This window comes from Biomphalaria glabrata, chromosome 1 (assembly GCF_947242115.1).
Source record: "Biomphalaria glabrata chromosome 1, xgBioGlab47.1, whole genome shotgun sequence".
NCBI lineage: Eukaryota > Metazoa > Mollusca > Gastropoda > Planorbidae > Biomphalaria > Biomphalaria glabrata.
Window position 1 is genome coordinate 9,823,890 of NC_074711.1, and position 26,073 is coordinate 9,849,962.

The 26,073-nt window shown below is 36.1% G+C and overlaps 1 protein-coding gene across 1 annotated transcript; it reads left to right on the forward strand.

The window, feature by feature from the left end:
• On the forward strand, positions 1-25,939 carry LOC106066150 (putative amine oxidase [copper-containing]). The gene is made up of 3 exons (XM_056020890.1): positions 1-833; positions 16,052-18,152; positions 22,690-25,939. Exons 1-3 carry the CDS (start codon positions 754-756, stop codon positions 22,978-22,980), a joined length of 2,472 nt encoding a protein of 823 aa, XP_055876865.1. The 5' UTR covers positions 1-753; the 3' UTR covers positions 22,981-25,939.
• The last annotated feature ends 134 nt before the right edge of the window (positions 25,940-26,073 follow it).

Genomic DNA, 26,073 nt, shown 5'->3' on the forward strand with positions numbered 1-26,073 from the left:
CCTTATCTACGCAAGAGAAGTTTGTTTTTAAAATGTCTATACTTTTTATTTCTGCTAGCAGCGACCATTCAATCTAGGTAGATAAAACGTGAGAGACTGAGAAGTATTAATCAAGTTAAAGTGTGTCGCTATTGTTACTACCAGCGGATTTAAAAGTTGTCGAAATGTTTGCATCTATCACTGTAGGTAAAAACATAATCCAAATTTGTTGTTAATATCTGAAGAATACTTTATGTACGTGTTATAATTAAGTCCAAACTCTATGAATTGTAATTAAACGATTAGGAATGCATATACGTAAACAAGGTTGTTATAACGGTTTGTAATTTCGACGATTAAAAAAAGTGCTGAACTATAAAAAGAACCGGTGTGGTTGCGTCAAGAAAACATGCTGTACCTTTGAGCAATTAAATCAACTAGGCCCGTGAAAATCAATTAACTGAATAAGTGCCGAATCATCTTAGCCAGTGGACTCTATTCGACTTGACTGCTTGATTCGACTGTTCCGGGCTGTCTGATTCAACTGACCCGGTCTGCTTGATTCGACTGACCCGGTCTGCTTGATTTGGCTGATCCGATCTGCTACATTGGACTAAACCGGTCTGCTGGATAACTATTTTAACAATTCTACAAGTTTATTATTATTTTGCTAAAGCTGTTGGCCTGATTCGACTGATGCGATCGACTTGATTCGACTGATCTGCTTGATTCAACGAAACCGCCCTGAATCTACCCCACTGGCCGGTGCTTCAAATGTCCGTCAAATCCAGCATGTCCTTCGAGAGTGAGCAGCTAAACGATGAGAAGTGTGAGTCATTCCTTACAGGCACAAGGTAAGAGTCTGTACATTAGGTCTAGTTATAGCAGTACGTCGCTGTCATAATACAATGTAAATATACTATAGTTTCAGGTGTACGTCTGAAATTTGTTCTAAGTAACTTTGTTTGATAAAACATTGTCAGACTAAGTTCCATTTCACCTTCACCTATTCATCAATTTGTTAAACCTTTGAGCCCCACACAGGATTATTGGACCTTCCATCCATTCCTCTCAGCCCCAATAGAATCTTTTTCAATGACAGGCTCGTCCATTCTTTGATGTTGTCGTCCAATCGCTTTCTGTGTCTGCCTCTTTTTCTTTATCCTGGTACTGTTTTTTGAAGGAACATCTTTGCGAGCTCTGATGTCCTTGTGATGTGGACATACAGTTTTAGTTTGCGTCTTTTGTTGTTATTGTGGTCAGCAGCTCATATTGTGGGGCCCTCACCTTTGTGATACTGTTTCTAATCTCATTTGTGATGCTTTCTTTGTAGATGATCCCTCTATAGCTTCTCAAGTCACTTGCTAGGATCCTCCTCTCTAGTTCTGCAGATAGCGTCCTAGAATGTTGCCATGACTAGGAATTGCATCAATCTGACAAATACATATATATATATATATATATATATATATATATATATATATATATATATATATATATATATATATATATATATATTCAGAATATATGTTCTCATTTGTCTTTGTTGGGGGAAAATGTGGTCCTATAGTTATGTTACACCTCACTTATCCCATAGTCTGTTCTACCGTTGGGGCACCACACAGGATATGTTTACCGTCTTTCTTCATTCCTCTCTGTCTTTTGCCTTTGATAGAATCTCTTTAAATGAAAGGCCCGTCCATTCATGTTACGTTACACTTAATTCATAATCCAATAAGCGCCGACACAAACACAAGCAATGTATCACTGTAGATTATAAATAGACTACTGTATTTCTCAAGTTGTAGGAGTTTTGTTCTATAAAGATTATTCGTTAGCCATTTTGTGGCAGATTTCAGTGCCATTGAAATCCCATGTCTGAATGAATGGCAATGTCTTAGTTTAAGAAGATTAAGGATGTTTGCAGTGTATCACATGGCCACACAAAACAGGCTGTGATCTGCATATTTTCCCATAGGTGATGCTGACAAAGCTGTTGTCCTGCGGGTGTCTATTTAACCGTTCTTTTTGTCCTTTGCGCCTGTCTTCTACAAGAGTTTTTCTTTGGGCCTTCGTGAGAGCTGACCAACTATCTCTTTCAGCGGGTCAACTGCTGCCAGCTACTTTCCTCTATGCTGCAGTGAGATCAACATTGTAAATTAGGTTTACACATTTTTCTACTATGGACTGATTAACAGAATATGTTTGAAATGTAAACAATAAAGACAGAAATTTATAATCCCCAGACAAATTCGTTTTCTAAGAGCTCAGTTTAAGATATCGTTCCACTGGAAGACAAAATACACACATAGTTTGTATATAGTTTGTATTTAGTTTGTATATACCATTGATGCCAAAAATTTTCCTCGGTGCCATATCCATCCCATGGTACTGTATTATACTACCCTAAAAATGTTTGCCCAAATTAGCCGTGAAATCTGTATTTTTTTGGACTCATCGATTTTATTATATTATTATTTGCTGTGATGCAAGCCTTGGCGTATACTCCCAAGCCAAAATGGATTGGGCACCACTGGTCTAAGCAGTTTCGCTTGCGGGTAAATCCCCAGTTATTCAGGACTACATTCTTGGTAACCATACGATATAGTGACCTTAAAATGCCACCACAAGTTGGGGCAACCAAGCGTCCCATTGTTACTGTTCTACATTCCTAAACACCATCGAGACTTGAAGTTAAGAACTGGGACGATTTGTATAACTATTATTTTTTTATTCCAAAGGTTAGTCACAGTAAACTTCCCTCTTTGTTTCCACCTTGGCTCTTAATGTCCCGTTCACATTTTGAAGCGCTACAATTCAGGAAGAATGGAAAAGAAGTGAAATCAATGTGAAGAATTATTGTTGCGATGTAATGGAAGCAAAAGAAAAAAAAACGCTATTGTAATAAAAATACTCAAACTCAAAATCTATGGCCATATCACCAAGTCCACGGGGCTTTCAAAGACCTTCCTTCAGGGAACAGTACCAGGAAAAAGAAGAAGAGGCAGACAGAGAAAGCGATGGGCCTGCCCTTGAAGGAGGCTCTATCCAAGGCAAAAAAAAAAGACAGGAATGGAGAAAGACGGTCGACAAATCACCTATTGGCTTGCGATTTATGGATTTGTCTTCATGTACATATACCATAACATTATGAAACCAAATCTTATTTTGAATTTTTATGCCTTTATAAAACTGAAGTTTCTAAACAATATATTTTTTCGCCGAATATGGTTCGATCTCTGAACTATAGACTTGGCTGTTGGAAGCATTCATGGGTTCAAAGATGCGGGCACATTTCTTATTTCATACACAAAGACTGACGGTACAAGTGCTCTTTCTTCCCTAGCAGCATCAGAACAAGTTTCTTAACAAGGAACGGGTTGCTTGAATCAGCCACCAAACTAATGATTTAGCAAAGTTTAAATCTCTAATGACCAAGAATGACTAAATAAACAAATGGATAAGAGCAGTACGTTCTTTTCTTCCTATTTAAATGAACTTCTGTACTTTATAAAAATGATACAGATAAGTAGATAAGTACATTCATCATTAGTGTTGTGTTTGTATTAGCGATAGGAAAAGCTGTATATTTAAGTTGTGGCTATCCTGAATAGATCTATGTAGGACTAGCAGAGGTCATTTGGTAACAATAAGGTTAGGCTAAATTTCAACAGCAACATAAACAGATCGTTTGCGTTGACTTACAGAATGGCTATTTCATCATCACATTCCGAGGGGTGTGTTCATTTCAGCCAATCAGACGCTTTCAAACTGTCAACAATTTTTTTTCCCTATCTCGTGACGCGCGAGGTCACAATAGAATGTCGGGTCAAATATTTTATATAAGTTCGCAAAAACCTGACACACATATACGTGCGCATAATGCACACACACACCTATTTACCCACCCCCTCCCAGCACACACACACACTGCTGCCTTTTTCTCATCCTAAGCCTCCACGCTTTGTATTCGCCCTCCTTTGAGGATTGTTATCAGACGAGTGTAGGGGGTGTGGGTGTCATGTGACAGATTCACAAGTCATTGTGTTCTGACCAAATCTTAAGACTGTGGAATTTTTTAAAATTTTTTTTTGTGTGTTCAGTCTGCACTCTAAATCCAGTGGTTCTAAATTTGTTCTGCCTTCAAGATCTTTTCTTTTTAGCGGCCCCCGTAAGGGGAAAAAGCCGCTATTAGGTTTGTGTAAAATGTCCGTCTGTCCGTCTGTCACACTCAGATCTCAAAAACTAGAAGAGATATGAAAAATATTATTTCATCATTAAATGCGGCTTGAAAAGTTTAGGTGCAACGGCTACTTTTGGTTTTCTAAAAGCAAACCGTTTAATTTATAAAATTAATTATGCAAGCGATTTTTTCATAAAAATACACCAATTCTAAAACAATTACGTAAATGTAAGGGAGGCAATGTTACAATATGCTAACAAAGATGACCAATCTTTGTATATTTTCAGTATCACTAAGTCAAATATATTTTTAAAATGTACAGGAAATGTTTACAACAAATATAAATAATAGTTAAAAATGTTTTTTCTGGTCAACTAGCTGCTAAAATTAAAAGAAAACATTTCTCTTTGTTTATAAAGGCTAATAATGCATTTTGTATGTAAATATCACGCACATTTTTTTTAATGGACTTTTTATGCAGCGATTTTCGTGCAGTAGCGTAGCGTCGCTACATGACCAGTTGTTAAACCAATTCCTTAAACTTTTTAAAAAAATCAGATTTTATTTATTTTTTTGTTTAGTACCCCCATCCGAATAAAAGAAGATTATTTTTGTGCGTTTTGTCTGTTGGGACGGTCTGTCCGTCACGATTAGATTAAAAAAACTAGAACTCTAAAAGCTATTGAAAATCTGATTTACACTTTAATGTTCCTCCCGTAACATCTCAATAGTTTTAAGTATCTAAAAATTGATTGTTCCGGATTTTTTTGTGCAAAACTAATCAACCCCAACAAATGTTTGTTTGCTCTTCTAATTTATATTACATTCAATTTCCATGCTTAAACGTTGCAAAAACACATTATCAATAATATGTTGTTCCGTTTTTTATGTAAAAAGCATATTAATGCTAAATCAAAATCTCTATACTGACTTATATTTCATTAATTGTAAAAATGTTCCGGATATTGTTTTATAAAACATGAATTATGCCTAATGATTGTTTGAAATCGCATAATTTACTAATATTACACTTATATTATTTGACAATTCGTCACTATAATTTGGTTATCAATATCAAATTGTTCCGTATTTTCATCTTTAAACAAATTTTAAAAATATCGACAATAGGTTGTTCAGGGCTTTAAAAAAAAGTAATTTACTAGAATTGATTACTGAAAATTACTTTTTAGACATTTAATTTTTTTGCTAAAACATAACATAGAAGTTTTGTAATCGATAAAGAAAGTTTCGGATTTTGTTTCCTACAAATCGTCGCCACAAATTTCCGAATTTATTTAAAAATCTACTAACGCCAAATAATTGTTTGAACTCCCTCTTCTAATTAATAAACAAATAATCTTCTCATTTACGAAATAATGTTTTTACGGATTTTTATGAAAAATATTTTAACTCACTACTCTCTTACAGTACATTTAACTTTCTACCTAAAACATTAAAAAATCTAATTATCGTTAATATTATGTTCTGATTTTTAAGGAAAACAGAATCCAAACAACAAAGTAAGGTATGAAAATCTCTCCACATGGCTCCACATCTAATTTTTATACGAGACCATCCAAAAAATTTAATTAACGGTATTTCATTTATCTGAAATTGAAATTCTCTTTTTCTTTTACTATTTATACAAACATCCGGAACAATCTATTATATAAACTTTTCAATTGTGTTCATACCTAAAAATTATTGCGATGTTTTGAAACGTAGAATAAAGGTTAATCAATTTTTAATAACTTTTAGTTGTTTTTTTTTATATCAAGATGACGGACAGACCGACTGACAGACAAAACGCAAAAACAATGCGGCTTTGATCCTTTTTAAATAAATTCTATTAGAACTCAGTGCACCAATGTCTATGAACCCTCGTTAAATATCTCGTGTAAATAAAGACATTTTTTTTATGGTACCGGTACTAGCCTATTGTGAGGTAATGGAATTTTTTTTCTTTGACGTCATATGAATGGACTCTTTAAATGTAATGTTAAAAGAACGCACTCGGTGCACCAATGTCTATTAACCCTCGAAAAATTGCTTGTATTAATGAAAACATATTTTAGTCTAACTAAGCCGTGTGACGTATTGTTTTTTTTCCTTTGACGTCATATGGAATGAATTCTTTAAAAGAAATGCTAAATGAACGCACTCGGTGCACCAATGTCAATGAACACTCGATAAATGGCTCGTAATGATGAAGGCGATTTTTATTCTAGCTAGGCCGTGTGACGTAGTGTTTTTTTTTCCTTTGACATCATATGGAAGGAATTCTTTAAATGAAATGAAAAAAGAACTCGGTATAGTAATGTTTTTTTCCTTTGACGTCATATGGAATGAATTCTTTAAATGAAATGCTTAAAGAACGCACTCGGTGCACCAAAGTCAATGAACACTCGATAAATGGCTCGTATCGATGAAGGCGATTTTTAGTCTAGCTAGGCCGTGTGACGTAGTGTTTTTTTTTTCCTCTGACGTTATATGGAATTAATTCTTCAAATGAAATGAAAAAAGAACTCGGTATAGTAATGTTTATTAAGCCTCGTTATGTGACTCGCGTTTAAAAAAAGAATGATATCTTGATTTAGATCTAATCTAGATTTTTTAAACTAGATCTAGATTTTTATTACAGTATATCTAGATCTGGATTTATATTCTAATTAAAATTATTTTAGAGTCTATATCTAGAATTTCTAGATCTAGTTTAGACTAAAATAGACTAGATTAAGATGTAGAATTTCAATTTCTAAACTTAAAGTGTAAAAAAAAGTGTAGATTTTTATTTCCAAACGTTTTGATCAATATTGTAATGTTTTAATATACTAAAACTAATCTACTATTTTTTATTTAATTTAAATTTAAATTTACGGCAAATGAATCTTTGAAACATTATTACTTTTGACCATCGGATGGCTGCCTGGTCGTGCGGTTTTCGCGCTGGACTGTCGTTCAGATTTATGGATGGTCCAGGGTTCAAACCCTGCCCGCTCCCATCCCCCGTCGTCCTGCGGGAGGTTTGGACTAGGAAGTAATTATCTTCAACTCTGAAGGAACATCCGAAACATGTAAAACATTTTACATCAAAATTAAATCACCTCTTGAATATTATTTGCGAATATGCAGATCCGACAGGGATCCGACTTCGACGGGGGCCGCCTCTGAGTTTGTGTAACACAAACTCTCTTTGTAATCTTGTTAATTCTTAATATTTTGCGTACCTTACAAAACGTTGTTTATGAATCTATCTAAAATTTCAACAATCTGTGGAAATGCGTTTTCTGGACTCTAAACTAATATTTCTTCTGTGCCGGCTGTAAAAAAGTGTGCATTATTATTTCATTGTTTGCTTCATTTTCAAACTGAACAACTGCCGACTGACAGTCATCTGTATTTGACCTTCTTTGGTAAGCAACATTTCGGCTTTCAAAGCACACATAGATTTACTATAATTTGATATTTCAAGACGCACCATTATCTGAAATGAGATTTCAAGACACACATAAATTTACCATAATTTGATATTTCAAGACACACCATTATCTGATATGGGCTTTCAAGACACACATAAATTTACCAATTTCAAGACACACATGCCAGTGTCAAATACGGTCTTTCAAGACACGCAAATGTCAGCCGTGTGCAAGAAAAAATGTTATGAGTTCCAAAACACACATACCAATTTCAGAAATGGGCTTTCAACCGACACCAATGCCATATATGGGTTTACAAAACACGCAACACAGTGTCTAATATGAGTTTCAAAACTGACCCCTGTCTAATGTTTACTTTCAAAACTCACATACCAGTGTCAGACTTAGGCTTTCAAGACACACACAGCAATTTCAGATATTTGCTTTAAAGACACACTCAGCAATTTCAGATATTGGCCTTCAAGGCACACACAGCAATTTCAGATATTTGCCTTCAAGGCACGCACAGCAATTTCAGATATTTGCTTTAAAGACACACTCAGCAATTTCAGATATTTGCCTTCAAGGCACACACAGCAATTTCAGATATTGGCTTTCAAGACACACACAGCAATTTCAAATATTTGCTTTAAAGACACACTCAGCAATTTCAGATATTTGCCTTCAAGGCACACACAGCAATTTCAGATATTTGCCTTCAAGGCACACACAGCAATTTCAGATATTTGCTTTAAAGACACACTCGGCAATTTCAGATATTTGCCTTCAAGACACACACAGCAATTTCAGATATTTGCCTTCAAGGCACACACAACATTTTCAGATATTTGCTTTCAAGGCACACACAGCATTTTCAGATATTTGCTTTCAAGACACACACAGCAATTTCAGATATTTGCTTACAAGACAATGTCAGACAAAATCAAAGAGCAAAAAAAATCATTTTTTGTAAGAAGAATGATCACAAAAACAGCAGGTGAATGTAGACAATATTCAAATCGATAGAGGAAAAAAAAGAAAAAAAAAAGCATGTTTAAAATGTTACTCGTCAGGACATTATCATTTCAATCGTTCAACTATTTCTAGATACAAATAATCTTGGTTCAAATTTTTGAAGGTGATGCAAGACCTAAGTAGGATCAGCGTATATTCATATGTATATTACAAATGTTCTGGAGTTAGAAACGAACCTCAGCAGGGGAGGCTATCTAATACTCTAGGAAGGTAAGCGTGGGCGTCGAAAGCAGGAAACATAAATCTTTGGGGGTCAGGGTCTAAAAATGGCGTATTTATTTTTAGAAAGAAGGGGAGATAATGCTTTTGAAAATATGCATTTTTATGAGAAGTCCTTATCCGAAGATGAAATTCTCATATTATTTATAAGAATGTTTGACAATTATAAGCCATGCATAAATATATAATGCGACATATAAGTAATTGTTTCGTTGACATATATCTATAACGGCTGATATGGCTTTAATATGGTAGTTACACTGCAAACGACTACATTCTGCCTGTCATTTGAAAATTAAAGGTACATGACATAAGAATACTTTTGTTACATTTAGATACATTTGTGTATATATAGCGACTTCACCATAATTCATATTTAATAGATACAATAATTAATTTTGGAAAGAATTTCTATATTTAACTGAACCATTGTATAGTCAACATTTTGTAATGTTAAACTGCATAGGCGTAGCGGGGAGGGGGAGAGTGGAAACTTTGGGGTTACCCCCTCCCTAAAATGAAATCCCCCCCCCCGGGGGGATTTTGTGACAAATTTTTTGTTTTGATTTATTTTGTTTGTTTCTTTGTTTTTTAATGATATTTTAATGTTAAACAGTCAGTTGCCCCAGCGCGGCCAAGGGTGATTTTGAGTTTCAAATCCCCCTCCAGGGGGTTTCGAGGTTAAAACTCCCTCTTCTATAAAACAAAAAATTATGCCAAGGACAGTCATCAATTTTTATAAGCATAGCCAATAACGATTTTGAGTTTAAAACCCCTCCAAAATTTTTAAACTATAAAACCCCCTCTTCGATATAAAACTAAAGCATACATCAGTCACCAGATTCTATGAGAGTAGCCAAAAGGGGCTTTAAGTTTAAAAAACTCATCCAGAGGGTTTTGAGTTTGAAACCTCCTTCCTGTGGGGTTTTAAGCTAAAAACCAACTCTTCAATATAAAATTAAAGCAAAATACAGTTACAAAATTCTATGAGCTCAGCTTTGGGGGGTTTTGAGTATACCCCACTCCTTCAGTTTATAACTCCCTCCAGATTGTTTTTGAGTTTAAAAACCCCCTACAGAGAGTTTTAAGGTTAAGAAATAACTCTTCAATATTATTGTAAAGCAAACTACAATTCTATGAGCGTAGCTAAGGGCTTTTTTTAGTTTGTTTAAAAAAACCCAGAGATTTTAAGTTTAACAACCCCCAACAGATGGTTTTGACGAAAAAACTTCATTTTCGATATAAATCTAAAGTAAACTACAGTCACCTAATTACATAAGCGTAGCCAAGAGGGGTTACAAATTTCTACCAGTCGCTGTGAATAACAGATTTGGTTTTTGAACTTAATTTTTTATGGCAGGATAATGTGCTGTAGATACCTCAGAATATGCATTTTTTGGTTATAAATACCGGAAGTAGTGCTTGACGCCGGGGCCCCGCTGGGGGAACCGTCACAGGGCCTATTCTAGGGCACAATAAACGTCTTCCGAAAACAAAAATGAAAGGTCACAATATACTAAAGATTAATTACGTGTGTGTTTATGTGATTTTATATGGGGGGGGGGGAGAAAAATAATTTCCTCCGCCCCCGAAAAAAAAATTTGGCAACGCCCATGGTTAACTGTCAATATATTAATAGATTGTGGCGAGAGATGGTAGAGAAGAGAGAGAAAATGAAAGAGAAAATGAGAAAGACAATGAGAGAGAGAGAGAGAGAGAGGAGAGAGAGAGAGAGAGAGAGAGAAACAGAAAGAGAGACAGAATGAAAGAGAGAGAATAAGAGACAGAATGAGAGACAGAACTAGAGTGAGAACGAGAGAGAGAGAGAGAATGATAGAGTTCCAAAAGAAGAAGAAAGCAAAAGTAAATCTTGCCAGGTCCACAAGTAAATACAAAAATAAAACACACGTGACTAACTTGATCTTTTCTCCAATTAATTTCATAAGAAAAAAATTATTATTTTTATTTGTTAAGAAAATAATCATTAATTTTCTTAGCTACATTACGCACGTAAGTTTCAGGGTTGGTAACCTTTCGGCTATGTGTACTTGTTCAATATCTTTAGGTTTGATCTACTGTTAGTGCAATCTCTTCACACCTGGGAATAGTTTTACATTTCTGTAAGGTTTTTTAGGGAATGCATTTTTGTTATTACCTCACTCAGTTTGGCTGTCTGGACATTCTGGTGCGAATTTTATACAAGTTATATCTCTCACTTCCTATTCTCAGATCAAGTTGAAAGTAGTTGAAACGTTGTCCACAATAGTATCTTGTATCACTCTCAAATGTCTATCATAGTATCTTGTATCACTCTCAAATGTCTATCATAGTATCTTGTATCACTCTCAAATGTCTATCATAGTATCTTGTATCACTCTCAAATGTGTATTATAGTATCTTGTATCACTCTCAAATGTCTATCATAGTATCTTGTATCACTCTCAAATGTCTATCATAGTATCTTGTATCACTCTCAAATGTGTATTATAGTATCTTGTATCACTCTCAAATGTCTATCATAGTATCTTGTATCACTCTCAAATGTCTATCATAGTATCTTGTATCACTCTCAAATGTGTATTATAGTATCTTGTATCACTCTCAAATGTCTATCATAGTATCTTATGTCACTCAAATGTTTTCAAATGTTTTTTGTAGTATCTTATATCACTCTCAAATGTCTATTATAGTATCTTGTATCACTCTTAATGTCTATCATAGTATCTTATGTACGAATAACGTTTTTTTAAAAATAGTTTTCAAGGATAATGGAATAATTAGAAATTATATCAAATATTAAAATCTGAGTATTTGTTTTCTTACTAAACTAAAAATTTAAAAAATTAAGGTAAACTTGAGATAATGATTTGGCCGCCCCCTACATTCGGCCGCCTGCGTGCAATCTACACATTGCACAATAGGTAGCGGCGGCCCTGATCAGTTTTTCAGTTCGTCTTTATAAATCGGAACATGTTTGTTTGTACATGTTTTTGTTGCTCCTTTAGCGTTAATGATTCTCATATCCTAGCCCAAACATCTATCAGAAGTGCGGTGGATGGATGGCAGCCGGCGGGCTTCAAACCCTGGTTCCATCGAGACGACAATCCAGTTTGCATACCACACGACCACGCAGTGATCTATGTTTCCAATAGAGCATGAAACATTTTCCAAGCCCCCCCCCCCTAAACCCACCCCGACATGGTCGAAAAATTAACATAATTTAGCGTCCAACATTCGACTAATTAAAAAAAAAAATACAGCACGTTCGCCCTAGACTTAACACTCTGTTATACCCCAATCTCAGTCTTCTCATTCGACCACACATTTTATATTTCTAGAATATAATGTTTAGTTTTTACAAAATAAGATAACCACAGAAGAACGCTAAACATTCCTGTGAAAACAAATATCCTTGTTTCACGGTCTGGGAATTTGGAACACGAGGACGTCACAAGATGAACATACAGACATTGTTTGTATCTCCCCACCCCAAGAGACTATCCCATGTCAAGGATATTTTCTTTAAAAAAATTTTCCGACTAGAAACTCCCTGAGTATGAAATAGTAATTGATATTATAGCAAAGAATATTTGATTCTTCTGTAGAAATGGAACATTTAAAACATTCTAAGCAGTTAAAAGTACAGATCAATGCTGACACGGATCTTTTCGTTTCTTGCTGAAATATCCCCATTAAATCCCGGATATGATTTTTTTAGTGTAATGTAGTGTAAATGAAGTCAAATGGTACAATGTTGAAGAATGCGAATGTCGTGGAATGCTGGGTTCTTGCTTCCTGGAGTACTCTTGACACGTGACAATTATATACACTACAAACTGACTTAAGTCCGTTTCAGCAGACAAATATAAAGTTGTTTTTTTTACAACAATACTGCACTCTTTGTTAGTGCTACAAGTCAAGAAAATCCTATCCGCATTACAGTGGCTTCAAAAATATCCAATACGTTAAAGTCTCTAGAGTATATTACACATTACGTCCGCATCTCAGCGGGTAACACTGTACAGAATAATCCATAATAATAATACATATCTCAAAAGGAACACTTTCATCAACTGCCCAAAAGATACTGTTAATACTGCTCGACTTTTCTAAGTCGCTACTGTCCGTCCCGGGCCGAAATATACTTGACCACCCGGTCTAAAGGATACCACTTGTCTTACTTGACTGAACTCAAAGTCAACTTTATTCATTCTACTTCCTGTTTTCTACATCAGGAATTCCACGTGTCTTTTAACCTCTTAACATGACGTGAACATTAAATCAGGCAATGTCGACTGAGACTGTGACAGGTTGAAACGATTATACAATGTCGTAGGATGCTTCAAGTATTGCTTCAAGTATTGCTTCAGGTATTGCTTCAAGTATTGCTTCAAGTATTGCTTCAAGTATTGCTTCAAGTATTGCTTCAAGTTTTGCTTCAAGTATTGCTTCTTGCACAACTTCTCTTAACAAAGAGATTTCGCCTCTTTTATATCCTCTTTTTTCTTGACCACACGAAAATCAGAGTCGGACATAATCTTTTGTTTTTCGTCTATTTCCACTTCCTGTTTTATGTCATGTCTGAAAAGATCACTTCTGTTCTCCAAGACATTTTGCGCTCACAAACAAATGGCTATTGATAGCCGTTATGGACTCGAAATGAAAAGAACTAATCTTCCCACATTTCATTCAACTGAAGCTTCCTATCACTTTCTGCTTTTATTTTGGTTCATATTTCTGCTTTGTTGTTGTTGTTTTTTGGGGAAGAACAGGATGAACCTAACGAAACCAATCGAAAAGGTTGCCAGGTTGTCAGGTTGCCAGGTTTCAGGGACATGCAATCACAGACAAATTGGGAAATATTTGGACATTTTCGAGTTAAAGCATCCTGTATCTTATTTCATTGAGTTTGTAGTTTGTTCTCAGCTCAATTTGAGTAATAATGGACTATTTCTTATACAGAGTCCCTGTATTTTTTTTTCAGTACATAAAAAAACACACATTTCTACCAAATATAAGTTTATTCAATTATAGTATAATAAGACAAAAAATATCGCACATTTCATTACTAGATCTAATGCTACTTTGTAAATTATAACATTAAAGAGGCACATAAAGCCCACAAAGAGGCAAAGAAAAGAGGCCTAAGGCCCAAGGATTCCTATGATGATAAAGCTAAAACTGAATAGCGCAAATTCTGAGGTTTCCTTTAAAAAAAAAAAAAGCTAAATAGAATAGCTCAAATTCTAAAAAAAAAAGAATAGCGTAAATCCTGAGGTTTCCTACAAAAAAAAAAAAAAAAAAACAATGAGGCAATAATAAGATGTTTGATTACTTAGAATTGACATTTAGGGAAATTATTGATTTTAGGATAGAGAATTATTTAGTTTGATTTTTAAATGGTTGTACAATACTCGAGCAGTATTCCAGAAATGGGGTTGGTCATATTTGATATTGTGTTATTTATTTTAATGTAGATGAAAAGAAATGTGTGTTTATTTGTGTTTATATATGTATGAAGAGTATGTAGGTATGGTTATGCATGTATTAATTAATGTGTAAGTATATATGTGTATTTTATTCCCGGTTAGCTATGTATTAGTTTTTGATATGCTATTCTCATATCATATTTGTGGCTCTGAATAATCCATCACACCTGATGGTTTCAGTACCTATCTGTTATGTGGGTGCGGTCATGCATGTGTTAGTGTGTAAGTGTTGGTGTGTATTAGCTTTTATTTTTGGTTGGTTATCCTTTAGTTTTAGCTATGCTAATCCTTCTATCATTTTTCTGTCTTTGAGGGTTTCAATAGTTATGTAGTATGTCTTTGCTATTAAATAATAATAATAGTATTATTTAAAAAAACAAAAACACAATGAGACGATAAGAGAAAAAAGGAAGTTAATAAGTTAATATCTATAGTAGGAGACCGTAATTAACAAAAAGGAGTCTAAGTCCAATAAGTAAAGAAAAGAAAAAGATCTTTGATTACATACCTGATTACTAATACTTTAAAAATCTGAAGCAATATCCTTCCCTTTTCGTGTTCTGGGTTTGGAGCCTATGAGTATTAAAACATGTCGGTCTCTTTGACAGCCTAGTAGCTCATGAGTTTAATTCCCCTTAGTCTCCGCAAATCGGATTTATTATTTTTTTACCATCAGACATTTTTTTCGTTGTATCATCTCTGGGGTGTAGTGCGCCACTTGTTATCATGCAATGCGCTACTTTTGGCGCATGCTCCATAGGTTGGCCATCCCTGTAGACTAACAATAAAAAAGCATTTAGACAAATTTAAAAAAAAAAAAGTGGGAGCGACCTGAATCATAACTCAGGCCTTTTCAGGCTTCTTAGGCCGACACGGTAACCACTCTGCTAGTGAAGAGCTTATGAGCATGGAAGCTCGTATAGTTATCTATTGTTTCTATAGCCTCGTCCTATCATGTTGTAATCACTAAGACTCAGACGACTAAGGGGATGAATTCAGCTCATACTACCACTCAGTCAAATACAAATTATTTCCCTTGTTTGAGATACCTAACAAAATAATTAATTAACTAATTCGTTTTTTTTATTGATTCTTGTGTTGTCAGGTAAACAAAAAATAATTGTGCAAAATTTCAGCTTGATTCGAGATTATGTATGGGAGAAATAACGTGTACAAACATTTTACCAGACAGAGTTAATGTAAGCCTTGTAAAAAAAAAAAATCTAAATAGACAATTTCTCCTGAACTTAAATTATTCTGTGTGTGTGTGAAACGAAAATACTATTAAGACAATATCCATTTATCTTATATAATACAGATGTTACTTCAAAAAAGAAGATGATTACGTCCTATGCGTTATGCATTCAGTCATGCATATTAATCAATGACATAAAATCTGCCAGGTCACTGGTTTTCCTGGCTAGCTCAGGCAACCCATTCCATGCTCTAATATCACTAGGGAAGAAGGGGTATTTGTTCAAATTTGTCCTAGCATATGGGATGAGGATTGTGCCTTTATTTTTGTGTCTTTCTGAGTATTTTATTAAATTTTGTTTTTGCATTTGAAGATTATGGATCAGTGTTTTATGTATAATTGCTACTTTACTTTGAAGTCTTCTATCCTGAAGGCTTTCTAAATTTTGTGATTTAACTAAAGGTGTTACTCTAGTGAGTCTAGTCAAGTAAATAAACATGTTATTTAAAACCTACTTTAATTTTTTTTTCAGGTATGTGACTCAATGTAGTCAAATCAAAAAATACCCTAAGAAATGTCTGAGACTTCCGGTGCTAACTCTGCTGACGTGTTGTGCACTTGTTATCGTCACCCTTGTTACCTGCATCCTAATCATTGTCTACACTTTCAAACATCCCTATACACACAAGCCCAGATGTCAGGCAATACAAGATGGTGATGCCATGGAGCTGTACAGGGGAAGCTTGAATCCTTTTTCTGAACTTCGGGAGGAAGAGATTCAAAATGTCGTCGACTTTCTCTTTGCGCAGCCCAATTTAAAACTGACCCATCCTAGCAAGGCTGGGATCAACAGCAACTATATCCATGTGATAGAAATGTTTCTTCCGCCGAAGAAAGATGTTCTCAATTTTTTCTCTCATGGGCGTACTCCAACAAGAATGGCCAGAGCTTATATTTTCAAAGGCAACCAGAGTGCCCCAGTGGTAGAAGAATATCTTGTAGGGCCTTTACCGAAGCCTTACAATATATCGTTGATGGCGTCTAGCTCTAGGAAAACAAGCATTCCGTATACATACAGACCATTCTCAAAATTTGAAATAAAAGCTTTCTACAAAGCAATCGTACCTAAAATTATGGGGAAGATAGCGAGCTTGTTGAAAGAAAGTTACAACGCAACACTCTCGAACTGTGGGAAGCAGTGTTTAAGGTTTTTGATCACTCCTGTTAGTAGCGGCTTCCTGGAGGAAGGGCGCCGAAAGTCTTGGTTTTGGTTTGCTTACGACATTGAGTTCTACACGTTGCATCCTCTAGACTTTCAGTTTCTGGTTGATACCACAGATGTTGATCCTAGCAGATGGGAGATACAGAATGTGTTTTACGCCAATCAACATTTTGTTAATTTGGACGAGCTCTCTTACCGTTACAACGAGGGTACCATTAACAAAACCAGACTGTCCTTCCCGCATACATCAGTGGAGGAGCAGTATAGTGCTGTGTACCTGCGAGGTGAAGCGGTGCCCAAAGACTTGAAATCTCCTCCTCAGCAGAGGCAGCCATCGGGCCCGAGGTACACGGTTAATGGGAATCAAGTTAACTACATGGACTGGAGATTTCATATACGAGTGTCTCCAACTCTAGGGGCGCAGCTGTTTGATATTCGTTACAAGAGCGAGAGAATCATCTATGAACTTAGCATGCAGGAGATCGCCGTTCTCTACTCCGGACACACCCCCGCCGCCAGCATGCTCTACTACGCAGACAGTGCTGGGCTTTTTGGTACTCGTCTGCGAGGGATGATGCCTGGCGTAGATTGTCCAGACCACGGTACCCTGCTGGACGTCATGGCGTACACTTCGAATGAAGGCGGTCTGAAGCAGTTGGAGAAGTCGGTGTGCATCTTTGAGCACAATACGGGGACTCTTCTGCGACGTCATCGCGCTTACGGAATGTCCGGCGCGTTCTATAGCGGCCTGGTCGATTACGTTCTGGTGGTCAGGGTCTACATCTGCATTATAAACTACGATTACATCCTAGACTTTATCTTTCACAACAACGGCGGAGTCGAAGTCAAGATTAGCGCCACTGGGTACCTGGCAGCCAGCTTCTATTACCCAGAGGAAGAAAAGTACGGCACCCGCATCAGCGACACTGTCGTCGCCGGTCTTCATCACCATCTTTTTCACTTTAAGGCCGACATTGACGTCAAGGGTACGGACAATCGCTTTCAGACAATGAATATAGGTCACGAGAGGAAAGTGAACCAATGGTCACACGATCCCCACAACGCCCACTCCCAAAACTTTTTCATCAAGGACGACAAACGAACTGAAAAAGAGGCACTCTATAATTTTGACTTTCAGCACCCTAAAAATTTACTTTTTTACAAGAATGATCCGACTCCGCTGGGCCACACCCCCGCCTACAGACTTATACATAAAGGCATGACAAAGTCTATCATTGAGGAAGACACGGGGTTCGAGCCGTCCGTCTCCTGGGGACGACACCAGATGGCCGTGACCAAACAGAAGGACGACGAAATAAGCAGCAGCTCTATGTTCGCCATGTGGGACGCCAAGGATCCTGTGGTCAACTTCACAAAGTTCTGGGAGGATAATGAAAACATTGTAGACCAGGTAAGCTTCTCATAATTACTTTAATTCTAAGCATGGGGGAGGAAAAGTTGGGTTGAGATAATGTTGCACCCGTTCTCAAACTGAACTTTGACCTTAAAAGATTCAATGATGTAAAGAGCGTGTGTCTTCTTACGTATGTTTGAATGTGATTGTTCATGCGTTTATGTTATTTAAAAGACATTAGACAAATTACGTTAAAAAAAACTAACCTGGACATACAAATGTATTGCTATTAAAATTAGGGTAAGCTTAGAGTTGTTATCAGTCGTTGACTTGTGGCACAAAACTGCTGGTAGACAATTAAACCTTTGTAGGCGTTATATATCTAAACTAAAAAAAAAAACTTGAAATAACTTGAATAACTTCCTTTTCTGAACAAAACTAAATAGAACTTTATTTATAATATAAAAAATCAATTTGAAATGAGATGCAAAAAAAAAACTGTAGTAGACTAGCAATAATTTTCTTTAACAAAGTCTAACTCATTACAATAACACAACCTTTCAGTCTAACGTTCTATAGTCGTCTCCGCTATACAAGACCAAGTGACGACAATGCCAACTATGTTTCATCATTCACAACCAATCGCTAACCTCCTCCCATCGATATCATACATACATACATACATACATACATACACACACACAATTCGTAACACCAAGGCAGTTTCATTCTTGAACTAACTCATACATTGCAGAAAACACGTTATTTGTAGGAAGTGAAGGAATATTCTAAGAGATAGTATCCTGATCTTGAATCGTTGGTTTGAAACTCACACAGATTGCTCCTTATGAAAACAAAACTCTAGTCCCTCACTAGGTAGACGGGAAACGAAGATTTAAATGAAGCACTAAGATAGTCCCTAAATCAGGGGTTCTCAGCCTGTGAGTCGCGACCCCTTTCGGGATCGATTGACGATTGGTCAGGCGTCGACCATCGAAAATATAAATTGTATTTTGTCTATTCTTCTATTGCTATATGTGTGTGTGTTAGTGTGGGGTCGCGGCAGAGTGGGGGATTGTAAAAAAGGGGTCGCCGAGCTTAAAAGGTTGAGAACCGCTGCCCTAAATGCTATTCTTTGCGCGTCAATAACAATTCGTCATAGCAAGGCCTTACAAAACTAAATATAGCATCAGATTTTTCGCCGATTCGTCGTAATTAAAGGAAATCGAAATTGCAGAAAAATGTTTTTTTGAATGATGTGTGTTTTAGAATGTGTCTCCTAACCTAGCTAACATCTACAATAATCTACTATTCTACATGATACAAGGTATAATAAATGTTCACAAGTAAATGTTATTCAAACTTCAACTTAATAACGTATCTTCATTGAGAAAAAATGGGGAATAAATGTATATAAGCTATACCTTAAATTAAAAAAAAAGACTTTTCTGTGACCCTCCTCTAGAATAAAACAATGGACCTCATTTACCAATCGTAAAAAAAAAAAAACATTTAGCCACGTGATTCTATATATCTTCTATACAAATTATTATGTAATCAATAAAGGCTGTCACGTGATACGTATTTTTCATTGTTTTATCAATATTATGACGTGGCTAAATGTGTTTATTTACGATTGGTGAATGAGGTCCTTTGTACGTTCACGCACTCTTAACCAGCTATGGGTATAGTGTGAGGAATCTCTCCACAAGCAGGGTCCGGAACAGATACCTGCTACAAGCGTTTTCCTTTATCTTGAGCAGAACTGCACGTTTCTGGTGCCTACATACAGCCGAGAAGAATCGTCATAGAAGGCCAGAACACTGACCTGCAACGTCACAACGTGTGGGTAGTTTAGACCAATAGCTCATTGCCACGTCACAGGTCTGTGCGACCCGCCAACAAGCTATTGGTCTAAAATGCCCTTAAAAATAAATTTGTCTTTCTAGTTTGTTCAGGTTCTTCTCTCCCTACAGTTCCGGCCAGAGTGATTTCCCTCTACTGTAGTGGTTCCCAGACGTTTTCCTTAATGGAACACGTGACCCATTCTGAGTATTTAGTGGAACCTTTCGCTTATTTTTTTTAGAGAGATTAATTTACGTGGCGGCCCACTAGTTAATTATTTAAGTACTTCATGGAACACCTATTCAGGCCTCGCGGAACACTTGGCGTCCTCGGAATACAATTTGGGAAGCACTGCTCTACTGTTTCATGAGGTTTTGAGTGTCTTGGAAGGTATGATAATTAAAAACAAAATACTACAACGCTTTTTCCACTAATTATCAAATCCCCCCAACATTAAACGATCCCCCCCCTTTTTTTTTTCTTCCTACCACTAAGCAAAAAATCCTATTAATATGAATGCTTTCTTTTTAAAGAAGATCTAAGATCCACCAACCAAGCCACTCTCTCCCTTTTTTTTTTCCTTTACTACTAGTGATGCAATCATTAATATCAATATATGATAGAGAAGGAGGGCATAGGATAAGAAATAGGACAATAAACAGAGGTCATAATATATACAGCGCCACGATGATGCAAGCTCTGTTGATATACATTCGTAGCCAGTTCAAGTCTATTTTTAGCTGACCCCCTTTTACGTCAAACGCGTATAGGTCATGTGATGAATGGAAAGAGGCCATCTCAGGTGGATGCACCCAGATTTATGGCAGTCTATGGACTGCACTATACTGGCTGCAATGTTTGACTACTGTAAGCCTTTTTGTTGAACTTATAATTCTTTAAATATTTGGTAATTAAATGTAGAATCAGATGTCCTTTGTGGTTCGAGATTTCCGCATCCCTTTTATGAACCACGTGACCAGGGAAAGGTTTTTATCCCGTGGCCAGGATGAGGAATCGGCTCTTCACCAACCCCTGGAGTCCCCCAGCGACTAGATGATCATGTAATCACATCCGTCAGGACGCAGGACACAGTGCCTTGAGCCAACGACATGAGTTACTCCTCCCATGCGAGGCTGGAGGCCGAGCCCACGGGGGGCCCTCCATATGCCTATAATGTGCCACCGTACCCGTTGGTGGACCATCACAACCCGTTGGGGAACGAAGCGGTGGGGGTTTCGGAATTAAATGTAGAAGCAGTTTAATACACTTATCATGTAGATCTACTATATCGTGAATTTATCAAATAGGCCCTACTAGCCGGATATGACCCACGGCCTGCGGGCGTAAGTTAGGGTATTTCTAATCTTGTGGATTGGATTGAGATCTATGCCAAACATGGCGAATGTTCCCTTAACATTTTTGTTTTTAAATTTAGCTCGAAAATAAAAGAGTGTGAAAATGGGTTTACCAGTTTAACCGGCATATTCATAGCAAATATAAAATACTGCGAAAACGGCTTTAGCTGATTTATTAAAAAGTTTCGTTCTTTAACAGAGATACATACATACATACATACATACATACATACATACATACATCATACTCCTTTCATTCTACTTTCTATATTAGAAAATCACAGCCACAGTAAAACAGTATAAAAAGCCAATAGCACAAGCGTTGCTTTTTTGCGTTCGGTCAGCGATGGAGTGGCGTCTTTGAAAAAAAAATACGATAAAGGAAAAAGAAACCCAAGCCAGTAACTGACCAGTGACTTACTATTGTACAGTACTTAGCAGTACTCGATTCAAACCTCGAGAAAGTGAAACGGAACCTGGCGGGAATTCCTTTCCGCTTCGGGGCCTTCATAATTGGTAATAAATTGGACTACCTTGTCTATTTGCACACGGCACAAGCATTTTAAAGTCTGTCCCTGAGTCTAGAAGCATGTACTACAAAAATGTATTTATTGTTAATGGATCTTAAAATAAATGCTCTGGCATTTTTTCTCTATATATATGAGATGTTGATCAACTTATCAGTAGGGTTAAACTGAAAGTGAAGTGAACATGGTAGCTAATTAGACTTACCTTTCTATGCATGGTAACTTTCACAAAACTCATACAAAACTCATCTCCTAATCAGAGATTTTTAGACATGGCGGAAGAACTATAAATAACTCGCTTTATTTGGTGTATCCGGAGTACAAAATGAAGGAAGTATTAATAAGCTGTGTTTTTTTATTTAAAGCTATATGAAGTAACGTCAGTAATTTATAAGATAGAAGATTAAAGTATGTGTGTGTGTATGATGTCATCATGTGGAAAGTAGGGCGGATGTTTTGATTGTGCAGGTTGGAGAGTTTCTGATGAAACCACGAGGTGGTCTTGCGTAACTGAATTGAATGTATAGCACTGGTGTGATAGCTCAAAGGGGGCGAACCAGAGACATGAGACAGTAAAGACTTTTTTTTGTTGGGAATTAGATTTAGTTTAAATTATCATTTAATTTATTTTACTACTATATCTTATTTCAAGTTAAATCTATGTAAATTTATAAATAGACATTTTATTCCAGTTGGTTTAAAAAGTAAATCTGTTCTGAGTTTAATTCAAGTTAAATATTAAGAATGTAATATGCCTACATCGGTTTAATTACGCCAGATGTTTGAACCTACAAACCAACGAACGAGCAACACGGCACACATATATTTTCTATGCCATGTTTTGAAGTTTTGTCTCTATATTTCCAGGATCTTGTTGCTTGGGTCACTATGGGCAGCTATCACATCCCGCAAACAGAGAACGTGCCCACCACAGGAACTGTTGGCACCGACTTGTCCTTTTTCATGGTCCCGTTCAACTATTTCCGCGAGGACCCTTCCTTGTCTTCCCGTGATGCTGTCAAAATAATGCCGCTTGATGCGAAGTCACCGTTGTCTGGAGCAGCAGTGGAGCGATACAACACGACATTACACTACGACTGCCTGGCCAAGAAAATTGATTCGGAACTTTTGACCAATAGCACATTCTTATTTTCATAAAATTAGATGACTACGTTTGTTGAATGTTGTGTTATTGTTAATACAATTATAGCTACAAAATCTTTCAGAGTAATTGACTTTGTGGTACTATAGCTCTTTTGTAATTATATTCATTGTGTGAATATATACATGCTACAGAATGTTACTCTTATATTCTTTGTGAGAATATACACAGGCTACCAGTGAATATAGTGAATAGTTCGTTAGAATGTATATAGACTACATGTGAGTTTTCATTAGAATGTATACAGAATGTACGCAATATTGATCGTTGTGTTTCCTAAACCCTGTATATTTTATGTGTGATTATATTCAATCTATATTTTGTATGTGTCTAAGTGTGAATATATGCAGGTTACCCCTTGTATATGTTTATCTATACAAGTTACTATCTCTTATGTGACTTATCTGAATGTATGCAGGTTACCCCTTGTATATGTTTATCTTCATATATGCAAGTTACTATCTCTTATGTGACTTATCTGAATATATGCAGGTTACCCCTTGTATATGTTTATCTTCATATATGCAAGTGCAAGTTACATCTTGTATGTGACTTATCTAAATCTATGCAGGTTACCCCTTGTATATGTTTATCTTCATATATGCAAGTTACCATCTTGTATGTGACTTATCTGAATGTATGCAAGTTACCCCTTGTATATGTCTTATCTAATAAATAAAGGGTACCTCGTGAATGTGTTATCTGGATATATGGATTTCAGCCTTGTATAGTCCTAGTGTAAGGTCAAATTAAGTGGCCAGGTAACGATTTAATATAATTTCTATTTATTGAATCATCTCAATTCTTTGTTTGAAGATCTTATCGATCTTCTTACAAACTGCTTAATTTGTGAATCATTCACTTCCATCGATCTGCTCCTTCCAATGGTTCAATATGTTCAATTGAGTGTATTGGTGGTTATTAGTTTATTATTATTTTTTAAAATATGTTTTACGTGCAGCACATGACAATCAAGTATTCACAATGTATAGTTATGTATAAACCTTGTCTCCTTTTTAGTGTGCTAGTTAGCCAAAGAGTAAGAATGATTTCTTCATGACTTTTATCCATGTACAGCTTTCGGAAAGATTTTATAATGGCACAATATTCTTTGCATCAAAAAGAATAATAGGCTTACAAACAAGTCGTATTCGTATACTATAGTAGCTAATACCCATGCTTCGCTACTGTTGAAATAGTTGGTATAATAGGGTAGAGATGTTGAGGTCATCTATTTCTTTGGCCAACGGTTAATGAGCAGAGTGCCATGTGGCCAGAGTTGGGTGGACTCAAGGGCGCCCTAAAAATCCCGAAATTCTAAATCCCATTCTTCGCCGAGTTTCGAACCCTGGGTCTCAGGTTAACCACTCAGCCACCGCGCCCCATCCCCGTCATGAAAAGCGTTTTAAAGTCTTTTTGTTTTTCGAAACATTGATCATGGGCAGCCTTGACCTCGGTAGGTTACACGATCCTACTACCCCGCAGTTCACCTTGGAACATCTTTCCAAACCATACCTCTTGCAGTAAATTTTTTTTTTTTTTAATTTAATTTGCAAGCAGGGCGGTTATTTTTTAAAAAAGTTTTGCGATGAGCGCCCTTGGTTTGGATAAACTCCCCCTTTATTCTACCTACACCACCCCCTTCTTTCAAGCATTTGTTTACATAAGATATTTACTGAAAACAAAGGCACTATTGTTCATGGCAAGATTATTATGTTGTGTGTGATAGAGAGAGAGAGAGAATACAAAGTATGAAAGTACAAGGTTATATATTGAAGCTTTACATTGTCACAGATTTTTGTTTACCACTAGCTCAATTGAATGAAACTAAAAGATATAACCAAAAAGCTGTGGCTAGACTACCTCAGATACTGACAGGTGATATTAAGGACTGGATTAATGTAAAATGTCAGGCTCTTGGCGCTTTAAGATTTGGTAGTTGTCAGCCTTGCCTCAATAATTTATCGAGGTTCTAAAAATGTTTCCGAAGTGATCTATTAGCAACTTGTTCTTTATTTATTTGAGACTGTTGTAAAAAAAATGTATCATGTTCACCGGTGATTAGTCGTAGTCTGTTATTTTCAACTTGTGCTGCCAATCTAACCTTTTTTATTGTAATTGTTTTTTCTAACAGTATTCTAGAATGTTATTGACGTATGTTACCAAAATTTATTTATTAAAATGTAATTGTATAATTCTGTTTGAAAGTGTGTTTTTTTTCAATCTTGTCTGGTAAATGCAATGTTTTTGCCTTTGAATAAAAGATATTTAATTGACTTTTTATATCATCGACCATTTTAAGCCTTTGAATAAAATATTTATTTTTCTGCCATTTAAATGAAAGGTTTTTGATTTCCAAAACAACTCCATTGATTTGTTATAAGATCCTGGCTGGTCTGTTGCTAAGCGGAGACACATAGCAATGAATTGTTTGTATAACTATTAAAATGTATCTACTGGTTACATCCGGTCTTTTGATCCTGTAAAAAAAAGGGCAAAGAAATGTCTGCAAAATAGTCATAAGATGGGAAAAGGAAATGGTCAGTTATTATACAGTGGGGGGGAGGAGGGGGAGAATTTCAAAATCTCCCCCAGGCCCCCACTTGAGGGGGGGGGCCTCCTAATGAATGTTTTTTACATTAAAAATTAAATATTACGCAAAATGCAGGGGCCCCCAAAGAGCCCAAGCCTCCCGGGCCCCCAAAAGATGGAAAATGTCTAGCTACGCCCATGCAGTTATAACATTACTAATACTGTTAATGTTACTACCTTCTTTCGTCTCTTTTCGATTGTTTAAACTCTTTAACCGGAAGGGCATTAGATTTTGAACTGTAGGTATTAGATACTTATTAAATATGTGTAGCTTGTTGGTCATAAGACAATCTTAACGATTTTTTTGTCATTGTTTGTTGTTATTATTTATAAATACAAGAATTTTTATTGGTATCACTACAATTGGTCTATTATTTTGTATACAATTTGTATCTGTTCCTATTTATTATTTCGGTATTTCATTTATTTCATGCAAGAGTTCCAGCCAACATTTTTGTTCCGCTTATCAGTTGCATGCTATGTTATCCCGTTGATTC